General features: G+C 45.7%; 1 protein-coding gene across 1 annotated transcript in view; it reads right to left on the bottom strand.

Annotated features, from left to right (window-relative positions):
- BPIFC (BPI fold containing family C) overlaps positions 1 to 13,666 on the bottom strand; it is a 38,701-nt gene that overhangs the window by 16,606 nt on the left and 8,429 nt on the right. The window contains exons 3-8 of the mRNA XM_066253097.1: positions 12,491 to 12,611; positions 8,463 to 8,591; positions 7,074 to 7,229; positions 6,888 to 6,951; positions 4,815 to 4,875; positions 1,107 to 1,198 (exon numbers count right to left, since the gene is read on the bottom strand). Of these exons, the coding sequence (XP_066109194.1) occupies positions 1,107 to 1,198; positions 4,815 to 4,875; positions 6,888 to 6,951; positions 7,074 to 7,229; positions 8,463 to 8,591; positions 12,491 to 12,611 (623 nt within the window). The remainder of the gene's footprint in view (positions 1 to 1,106; positions 1,199 to 4,814; positions 4,876 to 6,887; positions 6,952 to 7,073; positions 7,230 to 8,462; positions 8,592 to 12,490; positions 12,612 to 13,666) is intronic.

Below are 13,666 nucleotides of genomic sequence, written 5' to 3'. Positions count from 1 at the left end.
TAAGGAACATTGCTGGCACTCATTAGGGAAGAAAACCAACATTAGGCCTTCTGACTTTTTGACTAGCGACTATGTTTCAAAGCTCTAATAACTTCTTGAGCATATATTGGGTGTGTCTGTCCACCCGGGGGTGTAAGCTAGTGAGAAATTCCTTGGTAGTCCCTTTCTCCAAGAAAGAAAGGCAGGTGCATTGAGCTGAAGGTGACAGCTCTGAAAAGTTCCTTAGGTGCCAGGTAAAGGTGTCAACCCCTCCACCTTTAAAATCTGTGATTACTGAGCATCTGGGGTGCCGCAGAAAGACTCAGGAGGCCCCGGAACTCTAAATGGTTTAAAACATTGTTTCAAGTATTTAACAAATATTTATTGAGTTGCACTGAGTTGAACGCAGCTCCTTGAACTGCACCTGCATCATCTATTCATGAATGCATCGTGGATTTCAGATGTACAGGTATTTCTAATGTTGTCGTCATTAGCTATTGGCCACTATTACAAAATGTGTCTTGAGTAACATTTAACTGATTTAAATGACTCTGAGTGATTGAAATATAAGCCAAAAAACATTTTTTAAAAACATTATTAATTTTGAGGTAAAACTAAACATAAAGGCAGTTAATCATTTTTCCAGAAGCAGCAAACATCATTTTCATGTGCTAACAGCCCCAACAGAGGTCAGCAGCCCTCCGTTAAATAGACTAATAAGACAGGAATAGAAGTACCGATATATCTAATTCCTGAGGTGGTAAATTCTTTTTCATTTTTATTTTGGCCAATCCCTTTGAGAAGGTAAGTTCTAATACTTGCTACCTCCTAGCCTCAAAGTGACTCACAGAGGCGAAGACATCATGCTTCTTTTCTTGAAGAAGACAGTCATATCTTGTGCAATCCACACAATCATGTACCAATCTAGAAAATGTCCAAGGGTCTTTTGAAAGAGCATACACATTAGGGAACTGCTTGAAAGAAAATTAAATTATTTGAACAGCAGGTAGGTATATTTCCTCTGCACATAATGCAGTTGGCCTGCAATCAGTCCCTGGAGGATACTGAGGGACGAATGTACTGGCTGTTGATAGCCAGGATGAGGGCTCTGGTGATGATAACATTACCTTCAAATTCAGGTCAATGTAGTCCTCAGTAATTTCTGGAGGACTCGTTAGGGAATAATCCAGAAGGGTATAGTTGTTGATCTTGGTTAAAACTAAATAACAAATAAAGCAAAAAGAAAATTTACACTCATTAAAAGCATCACATATGATTAATGCATACACATAACACATTTTTTTTTTCTGAAGTTGGAAACGGGGAGGCAGTCAGACAGACTCCCGCATGCGCCTGACCGGGATCCACTGGGCATGTCACCAGGGGGCGATGCTCTGCCCATCTGGGGCGTTGCCATTCTAGCACCTGAGGCAGAGGCCATGGAGCTATCCTCAGTGCCCCAGCCAACTTTGCTCCAATGGAACCTTGGCTGCAGGAGGGGAAGAGAGAGACAGAGAGGAAGGAGAGGGGGAGGGGTGGAGAAGCAGATGGGCGCCTCTCCTGTGTGCCCTGGCCGGAAATCGAACTGGGGACTCCTGCACGCCAGGCTGACGCTCTACCACTGAGCCAACTGGCCAGGGCCCATAACACATTTTTTAAAAATTAACTTAATAATTTTTAATTTTCTGTTGTTTAACATAATAATTACCTGATTTCTCAAGTAATACATATTCACTTTTAATATAATACAAGTTTCAGGATGTGCTCACTTTTTAAAACCCAGGAAAAGTAGATATGTCAAAAGGAGAAAGTAAAAACCCTTTTAAGTCACATTACCCTGAGAGGGGGAACTTAAGTAGAATTTTATTATATATCTTTTTAATCTCTCCCCCCCACATGCACACACAATGCATATATACTTCTTTTCAAAAAAGGAAATTAGATGAACAAAAGTCATGTGTCAATATTAAGCCAAACATATTAGGTTGGTATAATGAAAGACTTTCAAGTTCTATGTCAAAGCCTCCTTAGTTAGAACTTGTTTGTTTTGTTTACAAATGAGCATGTATTGCTATTGTAATTTGAAATAATTTTAAAAAAGAAATATCAAGAGACATACAGACAGACAGACAGATAGGAGTAAAATTCACTAAGTTCGAGAGGCCGCGGAAATTCTCACGCTCAGTGCTACTGGGAACTGTCACGCTTCGCTTCTTAAGATCATTTTCAGAGCGGAGCAGAGGGCCAGGCAGGGGGCCGAGGGGCAGTGGGCGTGGTTCGCAGAAAGCATGGATTTCAGCGCCGGACACAGCCTATGCAGTGTTGGGGTCCCGACCTGGCCTGGGGAGCCGCCCTCCAGATCACCACCTGTGCTCTGTGATAGGAAGGCTTCCTCCCTCGCTGCAGGAAGGAATGTGGGCACCACAGCTTTCCTTCTTGCATGTTGCGACTGGTTTATTCCATAGATGGAGGTGACAAACAAGGAGAGACCAAGCGATTTGCCAACGTGAGGGAACAAGGCTACCTTATGCCACCAAAGTTTTAAAAACTGCTTTCCAATTCATAGTCTCAATGGATCCATCATCATACTGTGAGGGAAGCAGGAGTGTGACCTTTTTACAGGTGAGGGGAGGGAGGCTCCCAGAGGTAAAGGAACTCGCCCAAGGCAAGCTAGGACAGGAGGATCCTTAACCAAGTCTTTCTCCACTCCATCTCCCTTCTCTTTCCCCATCTCGCCAATCCATTAATTTTCTTTCATTCAGCTGTATCCACTCATCAATCTATTTGTCCAGGAGCCCATCTCCTGTCATCCCTTCACCGTCCACTATTATTATCTAGTGTGGGTTGGGCACTGTGCCTGGTACTGGGGACACAGAGTTGAGTCAAAGTCCCTGCCCTCGTGGAACTTAAAGTCTGTTGGAGGAGACAGACAGATAGACAGGAAATTAGAATACAGTGGGGTGGGGGGCGGGTGAACACACAATACGGTGTACAGAGATGTGTTGTAGAATTGGGCACCGAAAACCTGTATAATTTTGTTAACCAGTGTCACTGCAACAAATTTAATAATAATAATAATAATAATAATAATAAAAAGAATACAGTGTCATAAGAACAGATCTGAAACTGAGCTCTTGGTGCTCCTACTACAAACCTATTCTTACAGTCTTCCCCACTTGAGTAAATGGTAATTCCATTCTTCCAATGTTCTAGTTGCTCAGGGTAAAAACCCAGGGCCATCCTTGACTAGCTTCATGACCCACATTCAGTGTGTCAGCAACACCCCTTCTCTGCCTGCAAAGGTACATCCCAGACCCGAACATGTCCCACTGTCTTCACCCGGGCCAGCTGCCATCCTTGCTCGTGTGGGTTCCAGCTGTAGCCTCTTAAGTGGTCTCTCTGCTTCCATCCCCCACCCCCCACCCCCAGCCCCGTCTATTATTAAGAGACAGAAGTCAGAGTGATATTCTTAAGATATTAGTGAGATTGCGCAAGCCTTGCTCAGAGCTCTCCAAAGGCTTATGAGAGACTAAGAGCCAGCCTCCCCAATGACCTACAGAGCCCTGGACATCTAACCATCTGCTTTCTCCTCCCCGATCTCATCTCCCACTACCCCCACCTCGCTCCCTCTCCCTCTGCTCCCAGTATGGCCTCCTCGCAGTTCCCCCAGCACACCTGGCACATTCCCACCTCAGGGCCTGGGAGCTTGCGGTTTTATCTACCTGGAATGTCCTTGGCTCAGGTCTAGGAGTGGCTCATTCCCTACTTCATTCAGATACTCTATGTTACCTGTTCAGTATCAAAAATGGAAAATGATCTGAACCAAAAACCACTCCCCAGCTCCTTCCCTGCTTTATTTTTCTTTTGATCACTTATCTCAAAGATGCCATAGACTTTACTTATTATCTTGTTTGCTGTCCGTCTCCTCCCAACTAGTCCAAGGAGGGCAAGGATTTCTGTTTCCTGGGCTTCCCGCTGCATTCCAGCACCAAGAGCAGCACCACTGGTGAATGAATGGGTGGAGTGGAGGGAAAGAGATAGAGATAGAGATAGATAGATGGAGAGAGAGAGATAGAGAGAGAGAGAGAGAGACAGATCCCTTCAAAGTATCACGTGAGTATAGAGGAGGCGGAACTTTGGGGTGCGGGCATTCCGGAAGATTTCTTGGAAGAGACTGTGCCTGAGCTGAGCCTTAAAAGATAAAGAGGAGTGAGCACAAAACAAGGGGTGGCTGAGGGGTAGGGGATGGAAGGGACTGTGCCCCTCACAGCCTAGCACAGTGTTGGCAAAGAAAGAGGCACTCAGTAAATACCTATGAAATGGATAAATGGATGAAAGGGAGAGAAGGCTCTTCTAGGCAGAGAGGACGTGAGCAAAGGCGAGGGACGTGAGGGCAGGAGAAGCATTTGATTCTGGAGCAGGGAAGGTGCACGGTGAAGCAGAGAGGTCAGAAGGAGCCACAGCATGGCAGAGTCCACGGAAAAGCATTCGGACTTGATCCTAAAGGCAGCGAGGAGCCAAGGAAGGGGCTAGAAGGAGGGGGTAACCTGGCCCAGATTAGCAGTAATCATTCTGAAGAGGGTGTATTTAGTGCCAGAGCTGGGGTTACAGCTCAGCTCGTGACAGTTTAATTCACCTGTGGAGACACTGGTGGCAGCAGCAAAGAGCAGGCCCTACACACAGGCCGTGTCTCCCTATGCTTTTCCGCGGCGCTCGTTTGCAGAGTGGAAAGCAGACTGAGGAGCTGGAGCTAGACCAGGTGGAAGAGCAAACCTGGAGGGCTCCCGAGTGGGAAGTGGAGAGAGAACCGTCCGGGAGAGAGTGCAAGAACTCACCGTCCAGCATGCTGAGGTTGCTGTTCAGGGCCTCCACTTCACCAGTGATGATGGGACAGAGCTGGCCAAACAAGGAGTTAAAAGCAAATGCAGATTATCGTATTATGCTGGAAACCTCTATTTAGGGGCCTAGACCCTGCAAACAAAGGCTAGGGGACATTCTCCCTTTGGTCATGAAGACTTTCTCTTAAATTGATACCTATGGGCCTCAAGGTACGTATGTATGGGCAGCATGCCACTGAATGCTAACTAAACTTCAGAGCAACTGGGACTACACCCAGGGCGGCCCATAAAAGAGCGATCCCTCACCTTTTCTTCCTGTGACATGACAGGACATGTGTCCAGCCCGTGCTGGTGCTGTCACACCCGAGGAGCCGGCTGTGCCCTTCCCCTCCTCTGACGTCGGGGCCATGCTGCCGGGAGTGGTGACAGCTGGGGCCTTTACTTCCCCGATGGGCTGGTTCGACAGCCCATTAGATCAGATATCTGTTTCAATCAGAACCCCACTGGGAATTGGAAAATCAATCTTGATCAGACTCAAACACATCTTTAGGAAGAAGGACCTGCTGTGTGCCAGGCGTGTGCTACGCACTCAGTGTGGTGGTTACCAGCAGAGGTTTGAGAGCCAGGTTGCCTGGGTTAAATTGCTTGGCAAGTTACCTGTACTCTCTGACCTGTTTCTTCATCTGCAAAATGGGGATGATAATTGCATCTGCCTTATCAAGTTATTGTGAGTAGAAATTGAGGGAATTCGTGTAATACTTCCCAGCTCATACTAAGCATTCAGTATGTGTTAGCTGTTGTTTTAACCAATTTCATCCTCACTACAGCTCTGGGAGGTAAGCACCACTGTCCCCGATTTACAAATGGGAAAACTGAAGAAGAGAGTTTGCGGGAGTCACCAGGAGTCACATCACTGGCATCTGAAAGCTGTGCTGACCCAGCCAGACAGCTGTGGTCTGAGCAGTCCTTTCCTTTTCCAGCAGCTCAGAGGGAACCTAGAGGCAAAGCCTCTATGATTTCTAAGTCATAAAAAAACTTCAGGCAAAGTTAACTATTGATTTCCTCTCCGAGACGGAGGACCATGCCTCGTTTTGAACAAAGGAATGACCAAGTGTGAGGTCCCTGAAGGTGGCAGCACTATTCCCCAGTTACCCTTTAACGTGCACATTCACTGGAACCCAGCACCTGTCAGGTAAGACGGAGAAAGCCCATGAGGCCTCAGAGTCCCTTGGCCAGCAGGGCAACCACACTGGACAGGCTGCTTAATGTTCCTATGTGTTGCTTTCCTCGCTGACATTCATTAAGCACCTACCGTCTCCTGAGCACTGAGCTGAGCACAAGGGAGCAGGAGGGCCAGACACCGTCCTTGCCCGACTTTTCCAGAACAGAGTCTCCTTTCTTTTCCAGTCCTCCTCACCCCTCCCTGTGTCTCCCACAGTACACAGGGAAAGGGTTTGGGGAAGGTGTGTCAGAATTGGAAAGGGGGCACACAGCCAATTCCGTCTTTCCCCTTCTTTAAACAATGACTTCTGGAATCTAGATCCTTGTTGCGTTGGGAGCCATCTTAACTTGTACTGTTTCTATTGGCTGGAAAATCCTTTCTTCTTTCCTGTTTCTCACATATCCAAATTCTACCTATACTTTAAGTTCAAGTCCTGCATATTTCCAGGCTCTGCTTATTTAATTTTTCCATTTATCTGAACACCTTCAATTCAATCTAATGATCATATAAGTTATGTACTAAATTCAAGTCCTCATTTAGTTATTGTTTCACAAGCCTGAGTTTGTTTTTCCTAAAAAGACAGTAAGTTTATTTCCTATTGCTGTCCCCAACAAACCCTCGGGCATGCAGTAGTACACAATAAATAAATTCTGGTTGACTGTTTGCCTGCGCTGGGACAGGAACTGTGGAAAGGAATGCTGCAGGGCGACGTGTGAGAAAGTGCCTTGGATGGTGCCTGGCACACAGTAGATGCTCAATAAAGGTTTATTGACTAAGAATTAGTTAAAGCACGGCAGAACTACTGCTGACAGCATTCCACTGTGCTTGTGTAACCTCCGAAGACTTACCATTGCATTTAAGTTCTTTAAAATGGGTTTCTCCATGGGCTCGGCAAAGGAGTTGTACAGGACACTAGGAACAAAGGGGAAGTTGGGCTTGCTCAAGGATCGTGCTGTTGGTTATAACCCCCCCCAGGAGCTGCTGGAGAATCCAGCCCCCCACTAGCCACTGCTCACCCAGGCACTCTCACTCACCTGAGTTCTCCGGCGAAGGAGACATGGGCGTGACTCACTTTGGCATGGCAGTCCTGGAGCATCAGGGTAGGGTGACCAAAGGCATTTCGGGTCAGGATAAGGATACCAGTGAAGTAGACCCCAGAGAGAAACAGATCAGCTCCACCAGTGTCTTGGCTGTTGAGAGAAAAAGTGCAAGGTTACCCAGGCCCCTGCAGGGGAGGGGATGGCTCAGTTCTCTGATTACCCACAGACTCTGCTCTCCTGGAGGGCAGGACCTTTGTCGCCCCTGGATTCCTGGCACCTACACAGGTAGGAGCAGAGCAGGTAGTGAATGAGTATGTGCTGAAGAAAAGAAGTGAGAACTATGTGAATGGTGATAGCTTTAGGGACCTTGTGGTTAATTCATCCTGAGTGCTCTGCCCACCCCCACCCTCCCAGTGTTGAGCAGATATTGAGCACCATTCATTTACAGTGCTTGTTTAGAGAGAGAACGTAAGGGGGGTAAAGTTGGTCACACCTTATGTAGGAGGAGTCAAGATGGGAGAGTGACACTTAGATGTAGTCTGTGAACTTCTTAAAGGGAGTGGAGTGTGTGTTACTCATGTTCATGTCCTCAGGACTTAGTTCATGGCTTGATGCAAAATAAGCATGCAATGTAAGGCTGATGAGTCAGTGAAGACAAGAATGTACATGGACCCATGTCACTTACAGAAGAATATGCCATTTCTCTTCAGTGTACAAGAGTTCTTGGTATTCTTGAGATGAGAATAAATGGTAAACAGTAGGTATTCAATAAAGGGTTGTTAAATGACCTAGGTGAATGAATGTGTAATTCCAGGGCATCAAACAAGGCAAACTTAAACAGTATACCCAGGACAGCAACTTGCACAGAGTTGGTGGTCGGTAAGCATACTTTGAATTTGATCCCTTCTTTCTAAGGTGGGCACAAAGGCCTTTTGTTAGGGGAGAACTGGGCTCAAGCTGCCTGTCATTCTCCAACCTCCTTGTGAGGTAGGAAGCTCCAGTTCCCACAGATGGCAAGGTGTGTCGAATGACAGGCTAGGATCACACAGTGACTCACAGCAGAGGGGTCTCAAATGTTGAGCACACGTCCATTTCTCCTATAGTCTGGGACTCTAGCGCTTAGAAAATTGTGCAGGACACATTGATCAGTTGCTCTGCCTTTCAGATAAAGATGCTTTTCAGTCCCCTCCCCTCTCTCAGCCCCAGAAGAGAGACTTTGATTTCAATCTCTCCTGGAACATTGCTCTTAGGAAGGAGTGTTAATGGTTGGGGGAAGAAGCCTAACATCATAAAACATCAGCAAATCAATACACTTTGGACTTTTGCTCCATCACATCCCCCCCTCCCCCCAGGACATCAACAGACTTTGCAGGGAATACTCACAAAAGTGGAGACTTGACGTCCCAGTTTGTGCTGATGTTGGCAGTGCCATGGTTGGTCAGTGCCTTGATTCCCATCCTGGGCACAAAGGCCAATGAAGTATTTGGAAATGAAAAGGCATTGATTTTGATGCTGTAAAACAAGAAACAGAGGAGTTAGTGCAACTCCTCTAACACATCTCTAAGTAAGGTGAGATAAAAAATCCCGCTGGGTAACCATGAGTTCCCATGGAGCAAGGAGCCTCAGGTCTTCAGTGCTGTCTCTGGTTGCTGTCTTCTAATTCCCCTTAAACTCTGGGCAGAACTTCTTGTGTCTGTCTCACAGTGGGATAATTGAGAAAGTCTAGGAACAAATTTTCAAAACATAAATCTACTTCTTTAGTTTCTTTTTTTTTTTTTTTTGTATTTTTCTGAAGCTGGAAACGGGGAGGCAGTCAGACAGACTTCCGCATGCGCCTGACCGGGATCCACCCGGCACGCCCACCAGGGGGTGATGCTCTGCCCATCTGGGGCACTGCTCTGTTGTGACCAGAGCCATTCTAGCACCTGAGGCAGAGGCCATGGAGCCATCCTCAGCACCCGGGCCAACTTTGCTCCAATGAAGCCTTGGCTGTGGGAGGGGAAGAGAGACACAGAAAGAGGAAGGAGAGGGGGAGGGGTGGAGAAGCAGATGGGTGCTTCTCCTGTCTGCCCTGGCCAGAAATCGAACCCGGGACTCCTGCACGCTAGGCCGGCGCTCTACCACTGAGCCAACTGGCCAGGGCCTCTTTAGTTTCTTTAAAGATGAAAAGAGATGCATCTGTCATTATCATTCTTTTTTCCTTCAGCTGTTCCAGTGTTTCTAAATGGGGGGGGGCATCACATCAATATTTTGGGTGGGACAACTTTTTTGTGGAGAACTCTAATGCACAGTGCAGGATATTTGGCGTAAGTGCCAACTAAAGGCCAGTCATGCCCCTCCCCCCAAATCATTGGGACAATCAAAAAGGTGTCTTCCTCCTCTTCCCAAATGCCTTCTGTATGGACAATTATCTTCCCTAGTTGAGGAACTTATGTTAGAGGCTTAACTTCCCCTAGGTATTGCTGAGCTGTCAAACAGGTAACTAGGAGGCAGCGGGTTGCATGTAATCTACATAGGTAGATGGCCACACACATCAGGACAAGTTATTGTCACGAACATTGACTGAGTGATTACCCTTGCCCGGTACTGTGGTGAGCACTTCACATGTATTAGCTCATTTTAACCCTCACAATAATCTTATGAGTCTGTTGCTGTTTTTGCAAACTGCAATTTATAGATGAGGAGATAAACTTGGCTGAAGTCACATATAAGTGGTAGAACCAGATCTGGAACCCTCCTCAACCTGTCTTCAGACTGTGTTCCTAACCACTAGGCTATGCCACCTCATCATTGTGCAAAGGGCACTTGACTTGGAGATGAGCTTTGTGCTGGCTGTGCAACTTCGAGTAAGACACTTAACCTTTCCCAGCTAATAACTCAGAGGAAGTGTTAGAGGTAGGTTACAGAGACAAAATGAGGTTACCTGTGTATAACTCTTGCACAGGAGAAAGGCATTCTTATGAGCTAAGGTTAGGAAAAATTTAAGACATAAATGTGGTTGCTGATAGGAAATGGTTATTTGCTGTCTCCTCTGTTTTGCATCCTTTCTTGTGTATTCTCTGTCACACATCCTGAGACCCTCTGTGGGAAGAAGATATTCTGGGAATATTTTCATTTTTATACATATGGGTCTTACCCATTCTCTGTAACTACTGTAGAGTATTCTAAGTTGTAGATGTATTATTTAAAAAATAATAATTCTTTTGTTGGTTGCTTCTGTATTATAAACAATTCCACAGTGAAAATCCTCTTACGTGCAGTTTATGTAAGTGTTTCTCCACAGAGGATGCTGAGAAGCAGAACTGTTGGATCAAAGGGCATGCATAAGAAACAGTCCCTGGGTCCTGGCCTGTTGGCTCAGTGGTAAAGTGTTAGCTCGGCATATAGATGTCCCAGGTTTGATCCCTTGTCAGGGCACATAGGATAAGCGACTATCCGCTTCTCCATCCCTCCCCCTTTTCCTTCTCTCTCTCTCTCTCTCTCTCTTCTCCTCACCTCTTTCTCTCTTCTCCTCCTGCAGCCATGGCTTCATGGAGCCTCCACCTTAGGTGCTAAAATTACCTTGGTTGCAAGCATGGCCCCAGATAGGCAGAGCATCGGCCCCAGACAGGGTTTGCCAGATGGATCCCGGTTGGGGCACATGTGGGAGTCTCTTTCTCTATCTACCCTTCTCTCACTTGGAAAAGAAGAAAATAAAAAGATTAAACTCAAGATGGACACAGCCATCCTCTCCCTAAACTTCCTCTGGGGCTTTTGTTGGCAACTATGGCAGAGGTTGAGTTGCTGTCTGGACATCCATTTCCCTTTCTTCTTTCCTAAACATTCGTGAATTTGTTCAGGATGACAAAGTTGTCTGGTTGTGAAACTAATTTTCTAATCTCCATTGCTAATAATTGTGGCCACATACCTAAGTTCTGTCCATTATTGTATAGACAGAAAATTATTAGAGTGGAGCTTTAGAAAAAAAACAAACAAACTCATTTACGAAGAGATTAACTCAGTTATAAGAGTGTTTTTGTCCTTGCTCCTTCCTCCTTCCAGGGGCCTGAACATACATTTGATGGCTGAGCTGCAGTGGCCAGTTTGGACCTCAAGACAACCTTGAGACTAGAAGCCAGAGCCGAGGATGGTGGAGCAGAATTATATATAAGAAGGCTGGATACTGATGAAATCATGGAGCTTCCATAGGAATCCTCCACTCTCTTCTTTGAGCTTCTTTTTTTGTGAGAAAAAAATAAACCCCTATTATATCTAAGCCATTGTAATTGGCTGCCATCGTCAACTGATCTTTATTCCTAATTAATACAATTTCAAAACTCTGGGCTGGGTGCAGCAAGGACCTGAATCAGTATGGCAATTCCATTGTTCTGACAGTGAGGCCCTTATGCTATCATTACGATATCAGCTAACACTTGTACAGCAAGCAGTTTCAGTTTCATAAAGTATCTTCACATTTGTGACACCACCTGATTTTTACTGTTGATTGATTTTGGCATTTGACTTTATTGCTATAACATGGCAGAAAGGATTATAGCTGCTGCCAGCATTCTTTGTAGGAAGAGAAGTTTGTTGGTTGGGTGCTTCCTGTGTTGGTTTTGACAGTTTCAAGTGTAAAGGAAGAGTCCCTGGTACCCTGGAGGGGGAGGGACTGCTTTGCATGAGGCCAGTGGAAGAGACTTGTGTTGCTCCAGAGGAGGACAAGTCTAGAGAGCAAGGGGGTGGAAGGCCATGTGCCTGTGACCTCTGAAATCTTGACTAACCTTTACTAACATAAAAAAATATTTGATGAGAGTAGGTTTATTTTTGAGACTGTGGCTGAATTCTGCTTCTAGGTTTATGGGGGTGAGGGCAACACTGGAATGAATAAGAATTTCCTTTAGAATGGAGGTGGCCGCAGTGCACAATGGTGTTGTATTAGAATTCTTGTTCTAGGAAAGAGGCAAGGACAGAAGAACACTGAGACTTGGAGCAGATTTGCCAGGTGCATGCAACTAGTGTGCAGCAGAGATATAACCTGACCCAGGTGTTCTGACCCAAATGCCACACTCTTTGCCAACTTCGTGACCCCCTTTTTCTTTGGTCACTTTTCTTTTCTTTTTTTTTCTTTCTTTTTTTATTCATTTTAGAAAGGAGAGAGAGGGGAGAGAGAGAGAGAGAAGGGGGGAGGAGCAGGAAGCATCAACTCCCATATGTGCCTTGACCAGGCAAGCCCAGGGTTTTGAACCGGCGACCTCAGCATTTCCAGGTCAACACTTTATCCACTGCGCCACCACAGGTCAGGCTGGTCACTTTTCTGATAAGTCTCTCACCAACGGTTGGTTAACATCTACTCTGCAGGTCCTGATGTTCCACCAGCCCTGAGAGTTTAAAGATCAAGTTCACTGCTAACAATGCTTTTCTCTTTTACTTACTTTGAAAAGTTGTAGTTCACATAATTAACCTTCAGAAATTCAACCATTTCAGAACCTTTTAAATCTGGGATGTGTCTTTCCTTGACCATTTGTTCAATCATTTCCATTCCAGCTTGAACGCCTGCGAAAGGACCAAAGAAAGTGTTTATTGATAATAACAAAGATGGTAATGGTGTGATATCATTAAACATACAAGTGACATTTTATGTAAGGCATGCTCTTAAAGAGATGCTTAGAAAACAGCAATCTTACAAAGTGGGTATTATTGTCCCTGCTTTACATATGGAAATACTGGTTCTCAGAGAGGCTAATAAAATTGCCCAAGACCCCAGCACTAACAGCATGAGAGATTTTAATTATTTAGCAAGGACCAAAGAATGTTTCCGCAGGAGAGCATGATAGGATGAAGACACTGAACTTCGGAGAGGTTAATCCTTGCCTAAGACACCCAGCAAAGATCTGGGGACCCCATAGTCAAATATGGGCAGTTTGGCTTCAAAATTCCTGTGTTACTATAGCCAGTTCCAGGAAGTATAAATAATTCCCCTTGGTCCCAGATTCTTTAAGCTCAGGAATTTTTGGCCTGAGGTTCTTGGACTTTTGGAAACTTGTGAGTCCCCTGGAAACCTACTAAAAGAGTATGATTGATTACACATGGACGCCAAAGTAGGCTTACAGTTGCTTATATGGAAAACACAATAATTAATAAATACTAATGTAAGAATAAGCTCTATGTTTTGTGTGTGTGTGTGTGTGTGTGTGTGTGTGTGTGTGTGTGTGGCAGAGACAGGGACAGATAGGGATAGACAGACAGGAAGGGAGAGAGATGAGAAACATCAATTCTTCGTTGTGGCTCCTTAGTTGTTCATTGATTGCTTTCTCATATGTGCCTTGACCGCGGACCTTCAGCAGACCGAGTAACCCCTTGCTCGAGCCAGCAACCTTGGGCTCAAGCTGGTGAGCCTTGCTCAAACCAGATGAGCCTGCGCTCAAGCTGGCGACCCTGAGGTCTCGAACCTGAGTCCTCCACATCCCAGTCCGACACTCTATCCACTGTGCCACCGCCTGGTCAGGCAAGCTCTATGTTTTGTGTGCATACAACTGTAAACCTACTCTTGCCTCACCCTGTATGTATTGCATTTTTCAGGGGACAGGGTCTACATTTCCACCAAATTC

This window comes from Saccopteryx bilineata, chromosome 1, assembly GCF_036850765.1.
Source record: "Saccopteryx bilineata isolate mSacBil1 chromosome 1, mSacBil1_pri_phased_curated, whole genome shotgun sequence".
In the NCBI taxonomy this organism is placed as follows: Eukaryota; Metazoa; Chordata; class Mammalia; order Chiroptera; family Emballonuridae; genus Saccopteryx; species Saccopteryx bilineata.
The sequence above is the reverse complement of the archived record's forward strand: the minus strand, read 5'-3'. Positions and strand labels throughout refer to the sequence as shown.